Source organism: Hyla sarda, chromosome 1 (assembly GCF_029499605.1).
Source record: "Hyla sarda isolate aHylSar1 chromosome 1, aHylSar1.hap1, whole genome shotgun sequence".
NCBI classification, from domain to species: domain Eukaryota; kingdom Metazoa; phylum Chordata; class Amphibia; order Anura; family Hylidae; genus Hyla; species Hyla sarda.
Window position 1 is genome coordinate 585,289,167 of NC_079189.1, and position 27,959 is coordinate 585,317,125.

The following is a 27,959-nucleotide window of genomic DNA, read 5'->3' on the forward strand; positions in this document are numbered from 1 at the left end:
TTATTAGTTTCCTATAGAGGTGCTGGGTACCACCATGGGGCCACTATCGGCTCATTCTACCTGCACATCTCAGGTCTCCATCTAGGAGTATTTTACGTATGTCGCCCTTATATATTTTTGAGATCCCTCATTGGACATAGTACAGCTTTTGATTTATATGGTAAACGTTACTACACATGGTAGCTGTCACTCGTGGAGTATTTACATTCACCAGAGCTCTTTCGCTGTGAGATGAGGAGACCCTTTTGGCCTGGTCTGTTTGTAGTCACTCTATGTAAAGTAGAAATACTTCTGGCAAACATCACACTTAATTGGTTCTAATGACGTCACTTTCTACTGATGATGAGAAACTTGCCTAAATCCATAACTGATCGGGTGTTTAGTGTTCCTTTTTTTTTTTCTTTTTTTTTTTTTAGTACTTATGTCTACAATATATAATATTTTCTCTAAGAACAGATCGTTCTGGGGAGTGGATGTGGTGGAAATCAGCTACTGCATTCCAGCTTAGTGAAAGAGGCTAGATGTATACTTTACACTACTTTTTTCTCCATTTTTGTTCTTAGACTGTACATTCGGAAAGTAAAATAAACTAAAACAAGTTTTTTTCCCCATTATTCTGCACTTAATACCCCATAATAAGAATGAGAAAACCAATGTTAGAAATCTTTGCTAATTTATTGAAAAGATATAACTAAAATCATGCATTGACATAAGTATTCATACCCTTTATTCAGGACTTCATTCGAGCCCCTTTGGTAGTAATTCCAGCCTCTAGTCTTCTTGGGGATGAGGCCACAAGGTTAACACACCTGGATTTGGGGATTTTCTGTCATTCTTCTCTGCAGATCCTCTCAAGCTCTGTCAAGTAGGATGGAGACCATCGGCGAAAGACATTTTCAGGTCTCTCCATAGATGTTCCATTGGGTTAAGGTCAGGGCTCTGGATGGGCCACTCAAAGACATTCAAAGAGTTGTCCCTAAGCCGCTTCTGTGTTGTCTTGGTTGTGTGCTTAGGATCATTGTCTTGTTGGAAGGTGAACATTTGATTTAGTTTGAGGTCCAGAGAACTCTGGATCAGGTTTTTATTAGGAATATCTCTCTACTTTGCTCTATTCAACAAGGACCAGTCTCTCTGTCCCCACATCATGATGCTGCCCCCACCATTCTTCACTGTAGGGATGTATTGGACAGGTGATGGGCAGTGCCTGGTTTCCTCCAGACATGATGCTGCCCCACCATGATCACTGTAGGGATGGTATTGGGCAGGTGATGGGCAGTGTCTGGTTTCCTCCAGACATGATGCTGCCCCCCCCCCCCATGATCACTGCCCATCACCTGCCCAATACTATCCCTACAGTGATCATGGGGGGGGGGGGGGGGCAGCATCATGTCTGGAGGAAACCAGACACTGCCCATCACCTGCCCAATACCATCCCTACAGTGATCATGGTGGGGGCAGCATCATGTCTGGAGGAAACCAGACACTGCCCATCACCTGCCCAATACTATCCCTACAGTGTCTGGTTTCCTCCAGACAGGATGCTGCCCCCACCATGATCACTGTAGGGATGGTATTGGGCAGTACCTGGATTCCTTCACACATGATGCTGCCCCCACCATACTTCACTGTAGAGATGGTATTGGGCAGGTGATGGGCAGTTCCTGGTTTCCTCCAGACATGATGCTGCCCCCACCATACTTCACTGTAGTGATGGTAGTGCTGGGCGGTATGATCAAAAATGCATATGACAGTATTTTTGTAGGTTATGGCGGTTCCACCGTATTTAACGGTATTCCCCCCATGCTGGGGAATTAATCCTATGCTCCCCCCTGTCCTCCTGTGAGCCACCAGCGCTTTAAATGAATGAGTTGCGTGCCGCGGTGTAAATTATTACATATTCCTGTGCCTGGACTGCAAAAAGAAACAAAATAAACTTTGACTCAGCTTCCTACGTTCCCCCGTTGCTCCGGTATCGGCCTCACTGTCCTCCTCTGCAATCCTCTTGCTGTTTCCTGGAACGGGGACGGGAACATCACAGAGCCATCAGTGTATCACCGGCCGCAGCGATCTACCGCTTCGGCCGGTGATAGGCTGAGCGCACTGTCATGTATGGAGCCGGTCAGAGCTATCACCTGCCAAGGCGGGACATCGCTCTGGCCGGTGATACGCTGACGGCTCTGTGACGTTCTCATCCCCAGGAAGCAGCATAAGGATTTCAGCGGAGGACCGTGAGGCCAATACCGGAGCAACGGGGGAACGTAGGAAGGTGAGTCAAAGTTTGTTGAATTTTACATATTCCTGTGCCCAGGCTGCAAAAATAATCAGTACAGATGTCCTTTAATCATTTACAGCGCCTCGGCACGCAACTCATTCATTTACTGACGGCTCACAGGAGGAAGGGGGAGCCGTGTCTGTGGGTCACATATGATTAGTTTCCCGATGTGGGGACAGCCGCTGTGGCTGATAATTCATAGAGAAGCAGAGCAGCTGCCATGGGTCACATATGGTTAATTCCCCGATGTGGGGACAGCCGCTGCGGCTGTTAATTCATTCATTCGAAGTGGGGGAGGGGCCCGACCGGTATTGCGGTATAGGAAAAATTAATGTCGTACAGAAAAAACATACCGGTATTCGGTATGAACTGGTATACCACCCAGCACTAAGGGATGGTATTGGGCAGTGCCTGGTTTCATCTAGACATGATGCTGCCCCCTCCATGTTTCACTGTAAGGATGGTATTGGACAGGGGATGGGCAGTGCCTGGTTTCCTCCAGACACGATGCTGCCCCCACCATGATCACTGTAGGGATGGTATTGGGCAGGTGATGGGCAGTGCGTGGTTTCCTCCAGACATGATGCTGAGGTGATGGGCAGTGTCTTGTTTCCTCTAGACATGATGATTAGAATTAAAGACATGAAGTGCAAAATAAGTAAGGCTGGGTTCACATCACGTTTTCTCCCATACGGGAACGCATATGGCAGGGGAGAGTTAAAAACATGCCCTCTAGTATGCCTTTTTATGCGCTTCCGTATATAATTCATTTCAATGAGCCAGCCAGAGTGAAACGTTCGGTCGGCTAATTTTTGTGCCATATGCGCTTTTACAACCGGACCTAAAACCGTGGTTGACCACAGTTTTAGGTCCGGGGAAAAAGCGCATACGGCGCAAAAATGAGCCGACCGAACGTTTCACTCCGGCCGGCTCATTGAAATGAATTACATACGGGAGCGTGAGGTTTCAGCTCCCCCCTGCCGTATGCGCTCTCGTATGGGAGAAAACGTGATGTGAACCCAGCCTCATAAGGGTCTGAAAGCTTTCTGAACCTATTGTCTATGAGCCTTACAAAAAATGCTACAGTATTTAAAGTGTAAAGAGATGAAATGGAAGAGAAATCTCCAGGTCCCCTTTGTAAAATCAAACCCCTACCTACTAGGTGTCATTTATAATCCATTTTTTTTTTCACTTAATGTTGCATTGAGCTTGCTCAGCAAGGAGGGCTTTGGTGTGACAGCTTACTCTAAACCCTTTAGCCAATGTCGGACTGGAGAGTCAAGGGCCCCTATGGAATTGATTTTCAGGGACCACCCTAATGATACTGTATATGAAAATATTACCTGATCATTGTTAGGCCTCATGCACATAAATGCACTCTCCTACTGCTGATAATCGACATGATGGAATAGTAAGTCATGATACTTTAACAATCTAAGGTCCAATTGGTACAGTTGTTTCTGTCCACAAAGCCATATGTCATATGGGGGGGGGGGGGGTCTTGTTTTTTTTGAAGGACCTGTAGTTTTGAATGACATCTTTCATTTTACCATATAATGAATTGTGGAACCTATGTATAATGGGATGCTTGCACGAAAAAGACACCTGCTGCAAAAAGTTGCAGGCTGAAAGGGTAAGGAGAGCATGTCTGGTGTCATTGTAAGTTAAGGCCCAGGGACCCCCAGAGACTTAGCAAGTGCCTTTGATCAAACTAGCCTCAAAAGGGGGCTCATCCTAGCTCCTGGTCCTATCTGGCAGATTTACCTGTGTGCCAATCTAAACCAGCCTATAACTGGGCCCCTGGAAAAATCCCAGACGTTTCGGTGAACAGGGAGGCCACATCAGTCGGCAGCACCCCTCGTCCACCTTAATAGCCTCCCTCAGAACCTGTTAGTCATTTTCCCCCTTTATCTACCAGAATCATAAATGCTGTCAAGACTTCTAGTTTGTTATAGAGAAAAGGACGTTCTGTGAGAAAACAGAGTGTAGGACCCAATTTTTCTTAAAGGGGAACTCCACTGTCTCAAGTGTTCGGAACATTTTGTTCGGAATGCTTGGAGCGGGTGGCGGGGGTCGTGATGTCACAGCCACACCCCTCTCAATGCAAGTCTATAGAAGGGGGCGTGGCGACCAACACATCTCCTCCCATAGACTTCAATTGAGGGGGCGTGGTGTGACGTCATGACCCCCTCTACCTGCACCCAGTATTCTAAACGAACGCTGAGTGCTGCACAGAAATTGCCGGGGTCCCAGCAGCGGAGTCCTGTGATCAGACATCGTATCCCCTATGCTATGGATAGGGGATAAGATGTCTAGGGGCGGTGTACCCCTTTAAGCTCCTTGAGCAGAGGTTGTGGTGAAATATCAATAACATCTTCCAAGAACCTGCAGATTCAATGGCAGGTGTATAGTCTGTATTACTACTATAACTTTTTATAAGATTTCAATATACCAGCATTTAGGGCCTCAACCAGTGGTATGGGAGATTGGGAACCTCTGGCCTTTAAAATAAAAAATTATATATATATATATATATATATAGCAGTGGTTGGGACTGCGGTTTAGTACACTGACCTTTACAGTGGGAAAGAGGAAAACTCTCTAGCACATCCTATAGGTAGTGACCCTATAAATCAATGTCTGACCTCTAGTAGAGCCTTGAAACATGTTTCTCCTCATCATTGCAGAGTAAGGTTCTTTTAGACTGTATAAAGATGTCATAAATATAGCTCATAAAATCAGAAACCTACACTGTATTAACAAGGAGATACAACCCATGGAGCATTGACCTAAAAACTTCCTACCAGCTGGATTCCCTCAAGGGTTCTACACGTCTCTGTTTTCCACCAACATTCAGCCAACATTTATTTTAAAAGCAAAAAATCTGACTATTTAAATTGTACCTGTCATTTCCAATGCATTTTTGGGATCAGCTGCCCTATGTGTACATCAGGATCAGCACTATTTCTGGCCATTAAATAACTTGCATAGGACATTTTCAGTAGATTTTGCCCTGCAGGCTTCACCTATAATTTTCAATTCTTCCAGAGCTGGTGGACAGAGCCTGATGTCTATGGTATCTGCCATATACTGTACACACTGAGGAGGAGACCCTGCACTTCTACAATATCTCACATAAGTAAATACACCAATGCTTCTAATTGAGTGAAGAAGCTTACCTGTTCCTCGGCATCCTGTGGTTGGAACACGACAAGGATCAAATCGACAAGACTGGGTTTGGATGACATTGTGAGAACCCAGTGAAAACCAACGGATACCCTCCAGCACATTTTGGAAAATGCTTTGGCCACCACAAGGACATTTTTAAAGAAACTGTCTCAAGAGAAGCTACAAGAAAGGGCGGTAGCCCGAACAATCACCTGGCCCTAGATTCTTGCTGCAGCTAGTGAACAATAAGGGCGACATTTACCATGATCTATGTAAAGCTGACAGCGATGAAGGATCGACTAACTATACTATGGATAGGAAATAACTTTTAATCTTGGTATAATCTCCTTAAATTGAATATCAGGAGAAGAACAAAGCAATTTGGGTGTATTACCATAAGCCCTACCCCATTAGTTATTTGGTTTTGGTTCATGGGACTGAGGAAGGTTGACATAACCAAAACATTGCAGTTGTGTGAAAATAAAACGCTTGTGCTTTCTCTGCGTTGTGTTTCAGGTTCATGGGACAGTCTTAACAAAATCGGGATGTAGGTGTGAGTAATCCGACCCAACTACTGTTTGAAGACCAGATGATAACTTATTTTTTAGAGGCCATTAGGAAAATGATGTAGTCATCTATGCAGGCGCTAATGTAAACATCTGGATTTAAGTCGTATGACAACAACCAAGGAGCCCAGTTACATCAACAACATCTAACTTGTTTATTTGAATTGGAACGTATCATTGCATTTGGATATGAAAAAAAAAAAAATGCTTACACAATAGTGAACAGATATCACACAAAGCACAACTGACCAAATCATCACTTTTGACAGAACAAATATATTACATAAAGAAAACATATTCACGTCATAAAGAGGTGCGTTCTACAAAACAATAAATAATATCACATTATGTGCAGACAGCGCTGCTTACATCAGTACAATAGCATATTGAAGACTGTGAGGACTCCTATGAGCAATCCAAAAACTACAGAAATAAAATCAGTGCTATTCATAATCAATCATATATTTGATAATATTAATATGGGTCCCAGAGCCTCAAGAGCCCTCTAGGGGAGTGTTTTATTTCTCTCAAGTCAAGTTATTCCTCTTGGTACTGCCGTCTAGTCAAGCTGGCCTACTGAGGTATGGGTCTCATCATAGTTGGGCAACTGCACCCATCAGTTTATCTTCTTGTAGAAAATTCCCTTTCATTAATATTTAATAATTGTTCACTCTGGTTTCTTTTTTCTTGAGCTAGGCAAATTGAAATTATTTTTTTATTTATTTTTTACATCTTTGAATACATAGGGACCTGTACATGTGCTCCCCACAGCAGTATTTGTTCTTAAAATTTTGCGGCCACTGTTAATCATGTCACTTGCCCCAACACTATTGCATGTTGGGGGGGGGGGGGGGGGGCAGATTTGCCGAAAGTCCTATAGAGTCACATGAGGCTTCCTGCAAATGAGTCACCAGATCACAATAGTGTCATGTGATCAAAAGTGGCAGCGAAATTTTAAAGGTTATCCTGCCGCAAGGAGTACCATGAGAGATACCCTTTAAAGTTTCAAAAGTGGGACTCTTAGACCCCACACTGCCAAAATACACACTTTTGGGTTTGGTCTTGATCACAGGATTGCCCCACCAAAGTCAGGAGTGTTGCAAAGTATGCTTTAGAGCTGAGTACATTCCATGTGCCGATGTATGGTGTGTCTGTATAGTACTAGGATAGGATATGGAATAGAGTATCATAATATTTGCATGGAATCTTCCCCCAAAAATTGTAGGCCTCTATATGAGATCTAAGACATACACAGCTCCTGTAAGGCGCTATTGAAATTTATGGGTGCCAGAAGTGTGAATGAGTCAAATTTGATGTGATTGGTTTATAATATGAACAGCACAGACATATTTCTCTTTTATAACATAAGTTTGTGGATTCCTTTAGTTGGCTAACCATATTCTATAGTAAAGCTGTTAACAAAACCATAAGCTTTAGACTAAAGATATAATGAAATCACCATAACGTGTCAAGACAATCATTGCCCCACATGTGACCACAGAGTCCGATTTCACTTTGGAAATAAAAAATAATATTTTTATATCACTATTTACTAGAACAAATAGGACAAAAATACACAAAAAAGACAAAAAAAGTTCAGCTTCTAAAGTGTATGGCAGTAAATCCCACATAAACCAAAAATACCAGCTTATTGTTCAGTACATTATAAAATAAGAACAGTTATCCTTCTCTGGAGCATTGCAAGTATTAAATATGTATAACAAAAAATAACCAAAACATTTTTGGGAAAGAAATAAGATTTTTTTTCTTACATTAATAAATGTATTTATAGTCTAAAGACAAAAATTCTCTTAATAAAACAATAGTGGTTCAAAAAAGACAAAATGATTTTGCAGCACCTTCAGCTATTTGCTTTATGGTAAAGTAATAGATTTCAAATATAATACCCCTGCCCACAAGAATGATGAAAAAGAATTACTTTTTGAAAAAGATTTAAATAATGCTGAATGTAATTTTGTGTCATACAAAAAAAAAAAAAAAGTACATTTTTAAGGGAGAATTGAAAACCAATATTATTACTTTTCGGGACAATTCTTTTAATATATAATAATAATAAAAATCAGTTTATAAATATTTGGTGCTTATTATAGTGCCAAAGAATACAGAAAAAGTGAAAAAAAATACAAAAAAAAATTACTTATTTACTTACTATATTTAGGAAAATATTTAAAGGGAACCTGTCATGCTAATAATGCAGTTTAACCTGTAGGCATAATGTTATTGAGCAGGAAGAGCTGAGCAGATTGATATATGATTATTGGGAAAAAGTTATTTATTTATCTGAAACTCTGCTCATTCTGGGCTTAGGAGTCCAGTAAGCAGCTTCAATGGAGACGCCGGCTCAACGTGGCGCTGGACACAGACCAAGCAGGTAGGTGATAGACAAGGGGTTTATTTACCCAGAATGCAACGCGTTTCGCTGCCTAAGCAGCTTCATCAGGCATCATGCCTGATGAAGCTGCTTAGGCAGCAAAACGCATTGCATTCTGGGTAAATAAACACCTTGCCTATCACCTACCTGCTTGGTCTGTGTCCAGCGCCACGTTAAGCCGGCGTCTCCATTGAAGGTGCGTACTCGTAAACATACTCTTGTGCCGGTGGGCTGCGGACACCTTATGTGCTCACCATTGTTGTGTATGTGCTTACACAACCTTACCAGGTGAGCAGGTTACACGCCTTTTTAAACAATCCTTCATCCTCTTTTAATACACCACGGAGCGCTGTTTCCCGTTTTTTCCAGATCTAATCAGTGATTGACATCCTTCAGCAGAGATAAATAAATTAGTAATTATACTGAAATATTTTCCCACAAATACGGTACATATATTATTCTGCTCAGCTCTTCCTGCTCTACAACATGCTGCCTGCAGATTGAACTATATTTTCAATATGAAGGGCCCCCTTTAATGGAATTTTCAAAAAATGTTCCCTTTGGTAATCATTCATACGAAATAGGGAAAACTGTGTAAAATTCCGCATTTAAAGAAGTATTGATATACCAAAAATGGCATCTACAATATTTATTATAGGAAGAGGAAATATATATTTATTAAAATTGTATAACAATTTTTATTGTGGTTTTAGTTTATGGGTAAACTCTGAATTTACTGAGTTTACGGTTTTTAACATTATTGTTATGTATATTGCTTAGCCCTGGAAGTAGGGGTTCATACTTTAGTAACGTATTGTTATGACTGTTTTTAATACGTAATTTTTTTTTAATAGTTTTTAGATTTGGATAGGTATACCTTTTAAAAATACCTAAATACATAGGTACATTTTCTTAGCAACAATGATAAAACAATAAGAAAATTTTGATTCTGTCATTGTATAATATATTAAGTGTCACTGTCGTTTCAAAAAACTTGACATATCACGGAGACATGTTAAATAGTTTGATCAGTCAGGGTCTCAGTGCTGAGACCCCCACGATTATTAGAACAAGCATTTTTTTTTGAAAGGACAGGGATAATTTCTGTTAGAGTGAATACGAGTGCTACTTTTGTTGTTGCAGCAATGCCCCTAAATATAATGATACCGTTTTTTTTCCAAAGTTGTGAACAAAAAATTCCAATATAATTAGACCTACAAAAAAAAATACAAAAACATTCCTGAATGTCTATTAGACACAACATGTCTACTAAATAACATCTATTTACAGTGAACACTGATCAAAAATTCTACTTTGTGTGATCTCAGCACTTTTCCCTCCTCTCACATAACAACCCCCCCAAAAATGGTGAAAATAATATCTAAAATGACCGTTAAAACATTAAAAAGGTTAGAATGGAATGTTTTTTTTGTACTAAAAAAAAAAAAAACTAAATTATTTACTGTACAAGAATATATGATAAAATATTTACATTTTCAGTATAAAATTGAAGGTTCTACATTTGGTAGAATTTATAGGCATTTATTTATTTGTTTTTTCGAAAGGCCCCCTAAGAAAATTTCACTTTCACATACAAAAGCTAGCAAACCCTAACCCTCGAGCTAACTGACTTGATTTAATCCACTATCTCACGATCACAATAGTGTTGGGGCAAGTCATGTGATCAAAAGTGGCAGCAAAATTTAAACATCCTGCCGCCAGGAGCACAATTGAAGGTATCCATTAAACAGCCAAAAAATGGCAATGGTTACAAATAATAATGATAATAAAAATAAATAATATTATTAAAAGTAGCAATTCTATTACGCTTTACTTTTCGGCATTATGATTTTTTTTTTCTATTCTGGTCTAGTGTTTTTTGGGTTTTTGTCAAAGAGGTACTGCACTGGCCAGCATTCGGAATTAAATGTTACGAACGCTGTTTCCGCGCTGTGATTACCGGCCACGCCCCCTCGTGACATCATGGCCATGCCCCCTCCATGCAAGCCTATGGGAGGGGGCGTGACGGTTGTCATGCCCCCTCCCATAGGCTTACATGGAGGGGCATGGCCATGACATCACAAGGGGCGTGGTCGACCCTCCCAGCACGAAAACAGCATTCAGAACATTTAGTTCCAAACTCTGGCCAGTGGAGTACCCCTTTAAGCTTCAATTACATGATTTTTTAAATTTTTTATTTATATAGGAGGTTTTTAAGACAATAGAAAACTACTGTACTATGATATAACAATTGCTATTGTAACATGTTTATGGCCATATTTACCTATGACCTATTGGGGATAAATGATATTCTCATACCCCTCCTCTATGGGCCAAGCTGTTTAGCAACCACTTGGACTCAAGCCATTCATGTATAAAAAGAATGGTCATACATCTGGGTGGCCACACCTCTAATCTGAAAAGGGGTGGCTCCAATGAAAACTAATTTTTGCACGGTTTCAATGTGAGGTCATTTTCTAATGTTAATTATTATTATCTCTATCCTTATTATTATCCCTAAAAACGTATTCAAATTTTTGCTCCAAATTTCTAATTTTCCCAAATTTCCAGAATTTTTAAATTTCGCCATGCATAGCTCGTGAAGTATATGAAAATGAAATAAAATTTTATACGAATTTAAACCATTTTAATCTATCAATCTCTCTTATTTTTTCTTAGAGAACTAGTAGGAGCCATTGGTATCACTTGCAATGATAGTGTTCAATATTAAATAAAATCTATACAATATAAAACCTGAATTAGCCATCCAGCTAAAGTTATCCTGAATATACTCTACGGTAAAGCATTTAAAACATCCACAGGATTACAATCATGGCCTGTGCTCACACAAGGTTGACCTTTACGTCATACCGAATATCTGTGTAGGGACTGAGCAAACCAGAAAAATTTAACAAGATGGGCCGAATGTAAGCATCAATGCTCCACTGTGTGTGTGTCTGACTCTCGAGAGTCAATATAAGATCTTTAGTGTACCTTGGAAAGAAAAAACAGTAAGCATTAGCCTGGCGACCCTTTGGAGTAAAACACCTGGAAAATAAGTACAATAAAAAAAATTAAAAAATTAAATAAAAATAAAAAATTATTTTTAGTAAAAGCATTTTCTCAATTCCTGTTTACAATTATTTGCCATATTATTTTGTTCTCTTGGTTTTAATAACAATTGAAAAACTAAATTTAGCTGCAGGATAAAAATTTGGGATCTATAACGTCTTCCGGCCTTAATCTACTGGGTTTTTTTTCCGGATCCAGCAGATAGTTGACAAATTTGTTAATGATGGAATCGTCCCTTTCCATGAGATAAAAGGCCATGTGGCATCGTATGATTTCTAAATCATTCCTGAGTTTCTGAAGAGAAAATAAAAAACTAAATAAAAAAAAATAAAAACAACACGACTTGACTCCTCATCTATGAGAGCTCCTTCTGGTGTGTGACGATGTCTTTGGTTGCATCTTCATAAAAACACTATATTTTCTAAGCGGCCGAGAAGTTAGATCGTATGGAATCCTCCCGCAGCTGTCTGTGTTTGCCGATGTTACATTCATCGTGGTGGTTTCGTCTTTCGATAGTTATTCTGTATTTCTTCCTGCAGTCAAGAAATAAATTATTTGCTGTAATCTATAGAGAAAAAAACATTGATTCATAGTCCACCATTTGTCTCATCTTTACACTGTAGCTCTGCGCTTTCCCACATTGGATGCTGTAAATTAAATCTGATTTCTAAAACTCTTTGCTAAGATAAAAAGAGAAAAAAAGGAACACAATAGCGCCCCTGGTGAAGTACGTTAGGCACAGGTAGGGAGATGCTGGTAATAACACTCACCCTGCAGTGTTGCGCTCAGAGCACAACATCTGATATCGCATATATCATAAAATGGGACCCTGCAGCTCGATTCCCCCGATCCCAGGCAGCGTCTGGTCCGGTAATGGTATAGGCAGCAGAAGAAACAAAAACGGAACTTATTCCAAGCGCCAGATCCCTTGAGATAGTCTAACAAAGTAGACCAATTTCCATAAAAGATAGCATTTATTCCAAGCATAGGTCAACGCGTTTCAGACCTGAAACGGGCCCTTCATCAGGACAGAATGCTTTGAAATAAACTCCTCTTTCTCTTTGTCTGTCCAGCTTATGTAGTTTACCATCTCCCCGGAAGACATTTTCACAACCTCCAAGCCGACATGATTCCACAGTGGAATCATGTCGGCTTGGAGGTTGTGAAAATGTCTTCCGGGGAGATGGTAAACTACATAAGCTGGACAGACAAAGAGAAAGAGGAGTTTATTTCAAAGCATTCTGTCCTGATGAAGGGCCCGTTTCAGGTCTGAAACGCGTTGACCTATGCTTGGAATAAATGCTATCTTTTATGGAAATTGGTCTACTTTGTTAGACTATCTCAAGGGATCTGGCGCTTGGAATAAGTTCCGTTTTTGTTTCTTCTGCTGCCTAAAACTCTTTGCTATACACTTTACCTTACTTCTTGCTTTACCTGCTGAAAGGACAGGCTTTTCCTGGTGTGATATATGGCATGACCAGAGCTGGGCTGTAAGCCAGTAGTTTGGCTAATCACAGCACCGTACCAACTCCTTACTACTACGCCATGACATAGTGTTGAAGAAAGTAGACTGCAGCAGTAAAGCAAGGAAATCGCTACACTAAGCACTGATCTGCTGGTGCTGATGAAATGAGAGGGAAGCCTTGATTAACGTTTGAGGAACAGCGAGGATCCTCAAAAGGCTGACAGATGCACAGAATGCAGGTACACAGCCCAGCCTTTCTTCTCCTCTCCCGCACATAGCCGTTGCTAAGCCCCACCCCCACTTCCTGTGTTCTGTCCTGGTCTCTCTGCTGCTACAGACAGACAGTAAACTTCAGATTGAAGGGAAGTGAGACACCTAGTGGCCAAGACTATAGCGCTGTTTTAAAGTGAATGAAGTGACTTTAAAATATATTAGGAACCTCATATTAGGAACCTCATAATCTTCAAGTAAAAGCTTTATTGCATTCATTCAGTAGTGGAGTCAGTCTTTACTGTAACACTATGTAAAGTCAGGACCTACTGTGTCTTCAGGGCCCTGTAAAATGCATAAAACTGTACCATATTTTAGCTGAGAGCAGGACTAGCTATGTATAAAATAGAAGTGTGGAATCACAGAGCATTGTCTATACTGGATACAATTGTCTCCACTTCTCAGCTGAGAGCAGGACTAGCTATGTACAATGTATCAGTCTGGAGTCCAGGATGTTTAGCTCACAGAGCATTGTCTAGACTGGATACAATTGTCTCCACTTCTCAGCTGAGAGCAGGACTAGCTATGTACAATGTATCAGTCTGGAGTCCAGGCTGTTTAGCTCACAGAGCATTGTCTATTTGTATACATATAAAAAGCTTATAAAGTTACCTGAAAAAGTAGAAAGCCATTAAGAGGCCTGTGCCGAGGAAGGCGCCAACCACAATTCCAGTTACTGCAGATTCTCCTAAGCCACCTGCTTGAAGAGACAAAACCGACACAAAATATTAGTGTTGCCATGAATGAATTCTGAAGGTTTAATCTATGCACATTACAGGAGGCTGGAAATCCTGAGTGACAACCATTGGCGGACCTGGAATTGCGGCCATATCAATTGCCACACAACTACTGCAGAAAGTAGGCAGAATAGAGCTCTTTGGCGAGGTTCACATCTAAGTCTGAGCTCAGATTGCAGAATCTGTTAAAACAGCAGTACATGAGCGGAAAAAAAACATACTGCAAGGAAAAAAAAATGCTCTGCTCAAATGCTGCAAATTAACAGACACCAGACGGACCCTATTAAAAGCATAACGAGCAACATAACAAAATGTGAAAAAACGTAAATAGGTCTAAAAACTTTCTGAATGCATTGTATTTTGAAATGCAATAGGAACATACAGGATTATGTGAACGCAGCCTTAGGATGATGTATGGAGATGGAGCATTTCCCAGCAGCAGTAAATCCTCCATGTGAACACAGCCTTATTGCTAAATGCTGAGCTGGAACTGGACTTTCATCTTAAAACAATGGCCCATGTGTCACAAGCACCCATGTAAGAAGCCCTTATTGAAAGCCAAATTTCCCTTCTCTACTTTCAGCACGCACAATAATAAAATATATATAAGGAATCTGGAAGGTGACATCTATGACATTGAGTAAACGTTCAATGTCATAGATGTCACCTTCCAGATTCCTTATATTTTTGCTATTGTACTCCTTATGGTAAATAATAAATTCTTTCTAATGTACTTTGTTTAAATAAATAAAAAGTTTTCTATGTTTTATTTGTGTTTAAAAAAGCTGCCACTGGGTGTCTTCCTACTTGTTCAGAGCACATTTCACCCTATCTTTTGCACAGACTTTGGACTCCAAACACAGGAAATGCAGTCTGGCGTGCTGGAGGGGGGCGTGTGCAGTCTTAGCCAATCATAGCTCCTTTCACACACTGAACTGCTCTGGGCTTAGTGTAGCAGAGTGAGGGAGGAAGTTCTCCCCTGTATGGCTTCAGATGATGTCACGCCTGCTGGGGAACGCCCCTTCCCAGTCTGTGAATCTGACAGACTGAGCAGAAAATACAGAGCAATATCAAGGAAGAAAACTAAAAAATAATAAAAATAAAGGCAGGGGGTAGTTTATCATGATAGGGGCAGCGAACTGGGAGGATTATAAAATTTAACAAGATCATGAGAGGTACTCTTTAATAGAACTCCATTTTCTATGACCATGAACCTCTCTCCGGCTCCAGGAGGCAGCAGTCACACGCGCTCCTAGGCCAATCGATTGAGGAAGTTACAGGAACCACAGGTGCAGAATATTCTTCCGTTCTGCAAATAGCTGTGAAGTTTTTAATTAAAGTTAATTGACTTTGGAGCGGGAGACAAATGGGTGTGAAGCTTCCTGCATCCTATTTTGCAGGGAACTGGATCTCATGCCAAAAAAAGCACTGTAAATAGAAGTCACAATGCTTTGGCAGGTGGGAGTATTGTTAGCAGACAGATGGATTTGCATTGCTTCTTGGTGGATTTAAAGAATGAAAAGGATTGCGTTGTGACCATCTAAATCTGTTAATACAGATGGGTGGTCCAACCTTACATCTTAGACTTTTCTTCTATCGAAGGCTGTGTGAAAGTAAAACCTTTTCATGGCCTTTGTTCATCAGGGTTTTCCCATGACTTTATAGAGGTAGAAGATACCACATACCATATATCTGATGCCTCTTTAGAGAATATATATCAAATTCTTAAAGGGGTACTCCGGTGGAAAAAATTTTAAAATCAACTGGTGCCTGAAAGTTAAACAGATTTGTAAATTACTTCTATTTAAAAATCTTAATCCTTCCAGTACTTATCAGCTGCTGTATGCTCCACAGGAAGTTCTTTTATTTTTGAATTTCTTTTCAGTCTGACCACAGTGCTCTCTGCTGACATCTATGTCAGGATCTGTCCAGAGTAGGAACAAATCACCATAGCAAAGCTCTCCTGCTCTGGACAGTTCCTGACATGGACAGAGGTGTCAGCAGAGAGCACTGTGGTCAGACTGGAAATAAATTCAAAAAGAAAAGAACTTCCTCTGGAGCATACAGCAGCTGATAAGTACTGGAAGGATTAAGAATTTTTAAATAGAAGTAATTTACAAATCTACACATACAAAGAAGTCAACTCACCGGCACCGCTAGATGTATACACAGCTATATATTCATCCGGTCGTACGGACACCTGAACGTCCACTGATCCGGCACATATATTCAGCACATAGAGTCTATGGCATGAGGATAGACTGCACTATTACTGGGGGGTGGTGCTCCTCTATCAGAAAAAAGGCATTCCATATGATACATCCAAAGAATTCAGAGCGGAGTCGGTCCGCCGTGCCAGAAATTCCAGCACCGGTTATCCTCGGTCCATCAGGAATATCGCAGGAGATAGAGTGGGGGAGTTCTCAGACTCTGGCCACGGTCCGTATCACGCCCTCCGGCGCTTCGTGGCCTGACGAAGCGCCGGAGGGCGTGATACGGACCATGGCCAGTGTCTGAGAACTCCTCCACTCTATCTCCTGCGATATTCCTGATGGACCGAGGATAACCGGTGCTGGAATTTCTGGTACAGCGACCAACTCTGGGTGAGTGCTCTCTAAATTCTTTGGATGTATCATAATTTACAAATCTGTTAAACTTTCTGACACCAGTCTATTTTAAAAAATAAATAAATTCCACCGGAGTACCCCTTTAAGTCTATATTGTTGACTCGAATGTCAAATAAGTCTAGATATGTCCCCGCTTCCATATCAATGAGAATAGTTGGCAGCCCTGGTGCCATTTTGAGTGCTAATGTCACCAAAAATATCAGAATAGAATTTTTGAAACTTGACTGAATAAGAAAACACAGATTTTTGACATATCCATTTATGTCCATTCATGCTAGACTGATCCGAAGAATTGGGTATCCCAGTCCCCTGAGTTTTGCTTAAGTGGGCTCACATTTCTGGTCCTTTTCTTTTATAGTTTACTCTTCTACTGATATTAACAAACAGTGCTTCTCACAAAAGAACAGTGGAGTCCCAACAGAAGGACCCCCAAAAGGCTACACATGTACGTTATATCAGGTTTCCAGTGGGCATCACTTTCCTGTGCTCTGTGATGATTCATAACATAAAAATATAGTTCATAAGGCTGAAAAAAAGACAAACGTCCATCAAGTTCAACTTCTATCCCTATTGTGTTGATCCAGAGGAAGGCAAAAAACCCTTATGAAGTGCAATATGTGCAATATGTGCATCTGTACCCTTGTTCATGATATTTTGAGATTCTCTGGTGTCTGGTATTGTGCCAAGGGACTGGCGCAAGGCTAATGTGGTACCAATCTTCAAGAAGGGCTCTAGGTCTTCGCCAGGCAATTATAGACCGGTAAGTCTAACGTGCATTGTGGGTAAATTGTTTGAAGGACTTATAAGGGATTACATACAGGAATACATAGGGGATAATTGTATTATAAGTGATAGCCAGCATGGGTTTACTAAGGATAGAAGTTGTCAAACCAATCTAATTTGCTTTTATGAAGAGGTGAGTAGAAGCCTTGACAGAGGAATGGCTGTGGATATAGTGTTTCTGGATTTTGCCAAAGCGTTTGATACTGTCCCTCATAGACGTCTGACAGGTAAGTTAAGGTCTTTGGGTTTGGAAACTTTAGTTTGTAACTGGATTGAACACTGGCTCATGGATCGTACCCAGAGAGTGGTGGTCAGTGATTCGTACTCTGATTGGTCCCCGGTAATTAGTGGTGAACCCCAAGGTTCTGTACTGGGCCCGCTGCTGTTTAATTTATTTATGAATGATATAGAGGATGGTATTAACAGCTCTGTTTCTATCTTTGCAGATGACACCAAGCTTTGTAGCACGGTACAGTCTATAGAGGAAGTGCATAAGTTACAAGATGACTTGGATAGACTAAGTGTCTGGGCATCCACTTGGAAAATGAGGTCCAATGTGGATAAATGTAAAGTTATGCATCTGGGTACTAATAACCCGCATGCGTCGTATGTCTTAGGGGGGATTAAACTGGCAGAGTCACTGGTAGAGAAGGATCTGGGTGTACTTGTAGATCACAGACTACAGAATAGCATGCAATGTCAGGCTGCTGCTTCCAAAGCCAGCAGGATATTGTCATGTATAATACTCCCCCTTTATAAAGCATTGGTACGGCCTCACCTGGAATATGCTGTTCAGTTTTGGTCGCCTGTTCATAAAAGGGACACTGCGGAGTTGGAAAGGGTGCAGAGACGCGCGACTAAACTAATATGGGGCATGGAACATCTTAGCTATGAGGAGCGATTAAAGGAGTTACAATTGTTTAGTCTTGAGAAGAGACGTTTAAGGGGGGATATGATAAACGTATATAAGTATATAAATGGCCCATACAAAAAATATGGAGAAAAACTGTTCCAGGTTAAACCCCACCAAAGGACGAGGGGGCACTCCCTCCGTCTGGAGAAGAAAAGGTTTAGTCTAAAGGGGCGGCACGCCTTCTTTACCGTGAGGACTGTGAATTTATGGAACGGTCTACCTCAATTGTTCCTGCTGTGACCAGTTCTTAACAGCTTTAAAACAGGGTTAGATACATTCCTGGAACAAAATAACATTAATGCTTATGCAGAATTATAAAACTACATCCCTTTCCCTTATCCCCTTACACCCTTCCCTTCAATCCCCTGGTTGGACTTGATGGACGTATGTCTTTTTTCAACCATACTAACTATGCAACTATGTAACTATAGCGGACAATTTACCAGTTGGCACATGCTACCGCTGTACACTTGTGTAGTCTTAAAGGGGTACTCTGCTCCTAGACATCTTATCCCCTATCCAAAGGATAGGGTATAAGATGATCACAGGGGTCCCGCCGTTGAGACCCCCCATGATCTCTGTTCAGCACCCAGCGTTCATTTAGAACACTGGCGATGGGGGTCGTGAAGTCATGGCCACACCCCTCGTGATGTCACGCCACGCCCCCTCAATACAAGTCTATGGTAAAGGCTGTGATGGTCGCCACACCCCATCCCAGACATGCATTGAGGGGGCGTGGCGTGACATCAAGACGGGTGCAACCGTGACGTCACAACCCCCGCCGCCTGCTCCAAGCATTCGGAACAAAGTGTTCCGAACGCTGGGGCAGCGGAGTACCCCTTTAAAGTAAAAAAAAAAAAATGTCCTTTTGAAAAAAATTGTGATTTTCTTTACAATGCCTTTCCTCTACACAACCTGCCCTGGACTATAGGAAACACCTCAGTGCATGTTGCACCCTCTTTTGAAGTTTAATTGACTTCCATAAATTACATGCATGCATCCTCATACCAACCTTTTTCCAGCTCAGACTTAATTTGGCCATATTTTTGGTTGGATAGGATCAACTTTAATAGGATCCACTGACAAACTCTAGTTTATGGGGGCAACCCGTATATCCCATAGAGAGAAAAGAAAATCCTTAGGGGCTTGCCCCACCACTGGAAGTGAGGCATCCTTAGGACTGTTGCAATCCTCTTTGATCATAATAACGGGGACAGGAATATCCCACTAGAACAGAGCAGCAGTTACATGTGCGCACAGCCACTCCATCCATTCTCTATAGCACAAGTGCTAGGATGCTTGAGAATGAAGGATATGGCGGTTATGTGTTGGTCGCGGTTAGGTTGGGTAGTTTGGTTGGGGTTGGTTCTTAACAGAACTCCTAGAGCGACAACCAAAGGGCTAAAGCCAACCCTCCCATAAATCTTCACCCTTTCATGGATGTAAAGCAGTTTTACAGGTAATTCCCTTACACTTTGTGACACTTAAATAGAATTTGTGTAATAATTTGGATCAAAGATTAAATATTTAGTTTTTCAGTTTAACTCATGGATGGCATTGTGTCTCATGCTCTTTTGATCACTAAAAACAATCTCGGACACCTGGGATAATTAGATTGCCAGGTGGGTGTTCCACATTATTAAGCAAACACCGAAAAGAGTGAAATAGCTCAATGCCTTGGACGAGGTATGAAAACAGATATATCACGGAAACGTAAGCACATTAAGGCAAATTGAGGAAGATTTCTGCCAGATCCATGCATTGGATCAAGAAAGCAGCTGCTAAAATACCATTACATAGCAGCAAACAGATATTTGAAGCTGCTGGTGCCTCTGGAGTCCCACAGACATCAACGTGTAGAGTCCTCCGGAGTCTTGCAACTGTGCATTAACCTTCTATTCGCCCACCACTAACTTATGCTCACAAGCAGAAACGGCTGCAGTTGGCAGAAACATACATGAAGACTAATTTTCAAATAGTCCTGTTCACCGATGAGCGCCGTGCAACCCTGGATGGTTCAGATGGATGGAGTAGTGGATGGTAGATGGATGTCCACCCTGTTCCAACAAGGCTGCGACATCAGCAAGGTGGTGATGGAGTCAAGTTTTGGGACGGAATCATGGGAAGAGAACTGGTCGGCCCCTTTTAGGGTCCCCAAAGGTGTAAAGATGACCTCTGCAAAGTATGACCACTTTCTTCCCTGGTACAGAGAACTATGCTTTCTGTAATAAAATCATCTTCATGTATGAAAATGCACCATCTCATGCTGCAAAGAATACCTCTGCATCAATGGCTGCTATGGGGATAAAAGGAGAGAAAGCCATGGTGTTGCCTCCATCCTCCCCTGACCTCAATCCTATTGAGAACCTTTGGAGCATCTTCAAGCAAAAGATCTATGAGGGTGGGAGGCAGTTTACATCCAAACAGCAGCTCTGAGAGGCTATTCACACATCGTGCAAACAAATTCAAGCAGAAACTGTCCAAAAACTCACAAGTTCAATGGATACAAGACGAGTGAAGCTGCTATAAAATAAGGGGTCCTATGTTAAAATGTAATGTGACCTGTTAATGTTTAAAAAGTTAAAATGTTGTTAAAAGTTTGATTGAAAGAGCTTTTTCAGTAAATATGCTGCAAACACAACAAATGACAATTTCCAGTTCTTTACAACCTATAAAGTCTTTTGAAACTTACTGTGCATAATAATTTGGAACAGTGCATTGTATGTTTTATGTTTAAAAGGAGGTTTGTTCAATAAAAGTTGAAATGCACTCCTAATAGTTGATAACATGAGAATTATGCTGACTATTATTTACATCAATTAGGTAAATGAGAAAAATATAATTTGGTACAGGGTGAATATACATAGAGGCTTGCCCTTGTATTCAATGAACAGAATTACTTACATGTTTTGCATGGTGTTATGGGTTCAAACACTTTGTTCTCCGCGAGTCTTATCCTACCAGTTCCCCACAGAGTCTTAATATTTGGTCGAAGTTCATAATTTCCTTGAAGGCCAAAATAATCTCCGATAACCTGGAGAATAAAAGAATTATTAGTTCATTGTGAATTTTTAGTAATGTTCTGACATATCTTTGACATACCAAAAATATAGGTCACAATGTATGACAAACAGCAAATAGCACTGGTCTTTTATGGATTTATGTCTTTGCTCATTCTAGGCTTAGAAGTCCAACGGGTGGTCCTAGCTGAGTTGGACCTCCCGCTGGACTACTAAAGACAGAAGTAGCAGGGATTTAAATTAATAAAATAAAAGTTCCTCCTGCTCTATGACATAAAGACTTCATGCCCAATGTGACATGGCACATCATGTGGGCCCTGAATTGGGGACCAAGAGCTATAAATTACTCTTCTGATTGAAGGCCACTTCAGGAGTGAAGATGCCCAGGATTAAGCCTATATGAAGCCTATATACTTAACCTGTAGCTTCCTGCAGGAATGTTCAGGGGAGTGTTCTGTACCAAGAGGATTGGTAGGATTTTAGTTTCTAGTTTGAATATCAAACTGAAAGGGTATCGATTTTGATGTCGTCCAGGTCGTCTACCTTTTCAACAGTCCCAAGTAGGACAGCAATAGGGCAGTGGTTTGAAAAAAAATTGGTATTTTGGGGGGTGTGCCCATGCAGACCCAAGGATGGGACTTAAGTGTCTCGATTTTGGCAAATTCAATGTTGTTGAGAAGACCCTCATGGCTGTCCGTATGATACATAGAGCAGAGTCTGCCAGAAGAGAGAGCACGCACTCCAAAGCCACCACACTACCTGGATATGTTCCCTGTAAACCATCCTGCCTGAAGTAGATGGCTAATGTGGCCCCTGTTGTCTTCTCTGGCTTCTTGATATTCTTTGCCATCCTTCTCTCCCCTTGCCTACATCTCCCAGCAATCATTGCAGCTCCGCTCTGCCAGTTAGCTCACTCTCTAAAGCATCCCCACCCTCCTGCTCTGAGCAGCAGAGAGAGATTCAGTGTCTGATAGGCTGAGGCTGCACACACCTCCCAGTTATCAGCACTAAAGAGAGCATGACTTATCAGTGCAGGGCAGAAACCATGTGGCCGGTGTCTCTCAGGAGGGTGGGGGCTGCTTTCAGCATGATGTCATTCCCTCACTTCATGCATAGGGGAAACTGCTCTATATAGTGAATGAATGATATTTAGACAATTACATTGTTAATGAGAGGGAAAGGATGAGCTATGGGTTTAGTTTTCTGGAGTACCCCTTTAGGGGGTTTTCTGGTAAGAATATATTGATTACCTACCCTCAGGATAGGCCTTTTATTTCTAATCACCTGGCACCATGCCTAATAAGTGTTTGCGGCACCAGCACAGACAGAGCTGGAAGCAGACAGCGCCTTACACTGTGTAGTGGCCATGTTTGGTTTCCTGCAATTGAGCTCCAATTCACATCACGTACGAAGCTGTCATATGGCTTCATCTGGTGAAGTTGTGGCTCGGGCAAAAAGCTGACCGATCAGGTATTAATCCTGAGGATAGGTATCAATATGTTGTGACCAGAACACCCCTTTAAGACATTCAATAATGTATGCAAAATTGTAATTCTCATATGAGAAGACCACTAACATGGCAACCAATACAGATCCTGCTTGGCTTTTCCATACGTCTGAATGGCTGCCTAGTTATTTAATGACTGCACGAGACGTTTTACAGTTTCAGAGTCAAATTGTGATTTTTGAGAACTTCTCATAGGATCCACCACTAGATGACTCCATAGTATTATTTTCTGGTCTGATGCTTGTCAGAGCGCAAGATCTGCCCGGTGGGTCTAGACACAGAGCGATCATCAAAAGCCAAAGGCCGGGGGGGTGGGGGGTTCTCATTTGGCTCCATTCATGGAGATAGAGGTTAGCCAAAAGTTCAAAAAATTAAAAGTAAATAGTTCTCTCGATTTTTCCTATATGTGAAAGATACAGTGAATGCGAACAGCCAAAGACGAGACTAGATTTTATTATTTCAGATTCTGTTTGTGGCTTTTTTCGCTAAATTGCGGTCGGAGCATGTTTAGACTGTGGTAGGAACATGTACATGATTAACACAGAAGGGTACTGTGCAAAGAAAAGTGTGACTGATCCTTAAGTAATCATAATTTAATGATAATATTTCAGAATTCGATTCCATTCCGTAAAAAAAAAAGAAAAAAAAACCCAGAGAACACGACGATTGTTTGCATTTTTTTTTGTCGGGGGCATATTTTCGCCTTAAGAATGTCAAATATGTGAAAACGTTCCCAGTCAGACGGCGACATTTACTTGGGTTTACGCAAAACTAAAAAAAAATAATAATAATTTATATATAACAATAAAACAACAGGATTTTGGTCTGTATTTTGAGGAATGGCTACAGGTCAGCGGTCTTCAAACTGTGGACCTCCAGATGTTGTAAAACTACAGCCCCCAGCATGCTGGGGGTTGTAATTTTGCATTGTCTGGAGGAATCGAAAGTAGCAAGTACAGCACATGAGGTAAAACTTCACATTCATTGCAAATGCACACGAGGACAGATTTGAGCGTTTCTGGCTGCTTTAAGGAGTACTCCGCCCCTAAATATCTTATTCCCTATCCAAAGGATAATCAATAAGACGTCTGACCGCGGGGGTCCGGCTGCTGGGACCGACCACAATCTCCGGCGTGGCACCCCAGTCATCTGGTGCATAGAACAAACTCCGCTCCATGCCAGATGATGGGCGACCACAGTCACACACTCTCCATTCATGTCTATGGGAGGAGGCGTGACTGCTATGAACAAGCAGTGACGCCCCCTCCCAGACTTGAATGGAGGGGATGTGGCATGACATCAAAAACATGGAAGCCCCAAGCTTCTGTGTTCAGAACGCCATGGTGCCGGCTCGAAGGTTGTGGGGGTCCCAACGGCAGGACCCCTCCGCAATCAGACATCTTATCCCCTATCCATTGGATAGGGGATAAGATGTCTAGGGGTGGAGTACCCCTTTAAAGGGGTACTCCACTGGAAAACATTTTCTTTTAAAATCAACTGGTGCCCGAAAGTTAAACAGATTTGTAAATTACTTCTACTAAAAAATCTTAATCCTTCCAGTACTTAGCTGCTGTATGCTCCAGATGAAGTTCTTTTTTTCTTTTCTTTTCTGCCTGACCACAGTGCTCTCTGCTGACACCTCTGTCCATGTCAGGAACTGTCCAGAACAAGAGAGGTTTGCCATGGGGATTTGCTCCTACTCTGGACAGTTCCTAAAATAGGCAAACAGAGGTGTCAGCAGAGAGCACTGTGGTCAGGCAGAAAGGAAATTCAAAAGGAAGAACTTCCTCTGGAGCATACAGCAGCTGATAAGTACTGGAAGGATTAAGATTTTTACATAGAAGTAATTTACAAATCTGTAACTTTCTGGCACCATTTGATTTAAAAAATATATATAAATGTTTTCCAGGGGAGTACCCCTTTAAGACCTTAGTCATGACTAAGGGGTAATGCAGTCAGAAACACGTCAATCTGTCTTTCTTTTAGCCAAGACTTCTTAAAATGTATATGAACATAATTTCAACAGTGATCAGAAGTCTTGGACAAATGGAAAAAAAAAAAATCACACAAGGATAGATCTACGTATTTCTGGCTAAGGGCTAATGTAGCCCGAAACTATCCCATCTATCCTCGTGTGTGTTTTTCCTTAAGTCCAAAACTTAATTTCACTGTTGGAGTTCTGTTTTTATCAATTTTAGGAAATATTGGCAAAATGGAAAAAGGCACACAAGGATAGATCAACGTATTTCTGGCTACATTTGGCCTTAGTCATGACTACAGGCTAATGTAGCCAGAAACGCGTCGATGTGTCCCTGTGTGAATTATATCCTTTTGTCCAAGACTTTTTTTAAATGGATAAAACCATAATTCCAACAGTGATAAGACGTCTTGGACAAATCGCTCCGTTTCCTGCTACATTAGCTCTTAGACTAAGGGCTAAGTTATGACTAAGGGCTAAGGTAGCCAGAAATGCATTTATCCTTGTGTTTTCATGTTTTCCCACTTGCACAAGACTTCTTCTAAATGTTGGAATTATGTTTTTATCAATTTTAATAAGTCTGAGACAAATTAAAAAAACGCACACAAGGATAGACCAATGTTTTTGGCTTCATTAGCCCGGTTCAGTACTTGTTGCAGGACCTGCTGGCTCAGCCAATCACTGGCTTAGACAGGACCCTGATGTGGTTGGTGATTGGCTGAGCCACCAGGTCCTGCTCATCTTGGAAGCATGAAGCAGACAGAAGATCAGGGGCCAGACAGAGCTGAGGGGACGAGTGCTAAAGAGCGTATAGTTTTTTGGGAGGGGGGTTCCACAGCCCCAGACGAATATACATTTTGGCAAAATGCTATTTAACCCCTTTAAGTTATACTTCTTTGCAATATTTATAAAAACACTTTCACATTCACTTTTTAAGGTTTCCGAGATGCAAACCCTGCTTGTTCAATGGCTGCACAGAGCTTGTTATAGGATATATCCTTCATATATCGGGCACTGTACTGTTAACTGATATTGGAAAAACTGGACCACTGCATTATGGGAGCAGAGCTGAGCTGCTAAGATTCTGATTTCAGCTTTGGCGAATACTAGTGGAAACCAGAACAGATAGTACAGCTCTGAAGTCTAAAACAGGAGGTCATTCAGGACCAGTACAGAATAAGTAATGTAATGTATGTACACAGTGACCTCACCAGCAGAATAGTGAGTACAGCTCTGGAGTATAATACAGGATATAACTCAGGATCAGTACAGGATAAGTAATGTAATGTATGTACCCAGTGATCTCACCAGCAGAATAGTGAGTACAGCTCTGGAGTATAATACAGGATATAACTCAGGATCGGTACAGGATAAGTAATGTAATGTATGTACACAGTGACCTCACCAGCAGAATAGTGAGTGCAGCTCTGGAGTATAATACAGGATATAACTCAGGATCAGTACAGGATAAGTAATGTAATGTATGTACACAGTGACCTCACCAGCAGAATAGTGAGTGCAGCTCTGGAGTATAATACAGGATATAACTCAGGATCAGTACAGGATAAGTAATGTAATGTATGTACACAGTGACCTCACCAGCAGAATAGTGAGTACAGCTCTGGAGTATAATACAGGATATAACTCAGGATCAGTACAGGATAAGTAATGTAATGTATGTACCCAGTGATCTCACCAGCAGAATAGTGAGTACAGCGTACAGCTCTGGAGAATAATACAGGATATAACTCAGGATCAGTACAGGATAAGTAATGTAATGTATGTACACAGTGACCTCACCAGCAGAATAGTGAGTACAGCTCTGGCGTATAATACAGGATATAACTCAGGATCAGTACAGGATAAGTAATGTAATGTATGTACACAGTGACCCACCAGCAGAATAGTGAGTGCAACTCTGGAGTATATTACAGGATGCAAATCAGACTGGATAAAATAATATAATGTATGTAGACATTGACTCCAGCAGCAGAATAGTGAGTGCAGGTCTTATTAAAAGATCTTGTTCTACAACAACTTAAGGGCTGAAGGTCGTCTTAGTCCATTCTACGTAATTTCAGAATTCCTGCGCTACATCCATGAAGGGGTTACAAAGACATCGCCTTCTTCTGGGGTCTTAGTCAACAATGCACTCATCTCAATGTATATTTTTCTGAAGCCCATTGTATTGTCTAGAGTAATGGTTTCATATCAGATCTGGCCAATTTACATACGTAATTCCTATATTATGTGCAACTTAGTAAATCAAGCCTATTGGTTTCAGCGTTGCTCTCCAGCTAAGGTCAGGAGGAAGGTGGGATACATATTAAACTGCTATGGTTTCAGCATGGGACAGTGTGACATGAATATTCTTTCAGGTCAGAGGAAGTTTGTTGGCTCGCCTCATACTGAATATAATGCGAAACGCGTAATATCCTTTAGAAGAACACGGATCACATTTTCAAGCATAACAGACTTGTAATCGCACTGCCAAGGGAAGATTATAGTGCAGAATACAAGTCCTAATTCTAGAGTAAAAGTGCCATGAGTATCATATAGACTATTGGAAACGATTCTATAGATTTTCAGGGCCTTTATTGCTCATTTTAAGGAAAAAATAATACAGATTTCTGTGAAAATGTATGTTTCCTATTGTAAATCACTACAACATCCTCTGTGAAGGTCACCATTGTCACAAAATACCAACACAAAGATTTAAAGACCACAAAAGTTATATCAGAAGTGGGAGTCTGAGGAGTATAACCCCATCGGGTCCCAAAAATGGAGAACCCTGGTCAACAATTCCAGGTCATGCTCTGATAAAGTAGAAGATATGGAGTTGTTAGGATTATTTGGGGGTCCCAGAGGTCATGACTTGATATGTGATATAACTTTTTCATGGAAAAAACTCCTATGTAGTCACAGAAGGAGGACCACTGGGTGCCAAACCACTAACCAGTGTGCAGTACCATTATAGAATAAGGACCACTGGGTGCCAAACCACTAACAAGTGTGCAGTACCATTATAGAATAAGGACCACTGGGTGACATACCACTAAACAGTGTGCAGTACCATCACAGTAGAAGGACCACTGGATGCCATATCACCAACCAGTGTCCAGTGCCATCAAAAGAAGAAGGACCACTGGGTGCCATATCACTAACCAGTGTGCAGTACCATCAAAGAAG

The 27,959-nt window shown here is 41.2% G+C and overlaps 1 protein-coding gene across 2 annotated transcripts in view; it reads right to left on the bottom strand.

Annotated features, from left to right (window-relative positions):
- Positions 1 to 11,761: 11,761 nt before the first annotated feature.
- Positions 11,762 to 27,959, bottom strand: part of NPR3 (natriuretic peptide receptor 3) — a 121,862-nt gene continuing 105,664 nt past the window's right edge. The window contains exons 6-8 of one of the 2 annotated variants that reach the window (XM_056545307.1): positions 21,170 to 21,299; positions 13,818 to 13,902; positions 11,762 to 12,003 (exon numbers count right to left, since the gene is read on the bottom strand). In XM_056545307.1, coding sequence (XP_056401282.1) covers positions 11,892 to 12,003; positions 13,818 to 13,902; positions 21,170 to 21,299 — 327 coding nt within the window. In that variant the 3' untranslated portion in view covers positions 11,762 to 11,891. Of the gene's footprint in view, positions 12,004 to 13,817; positions 13,906 to 21,169; positions 21,300 to 27,959 lie in introns of both variants that reach the window. The other variant, XM_056545299.1, reaches the window with a different exon arrangement.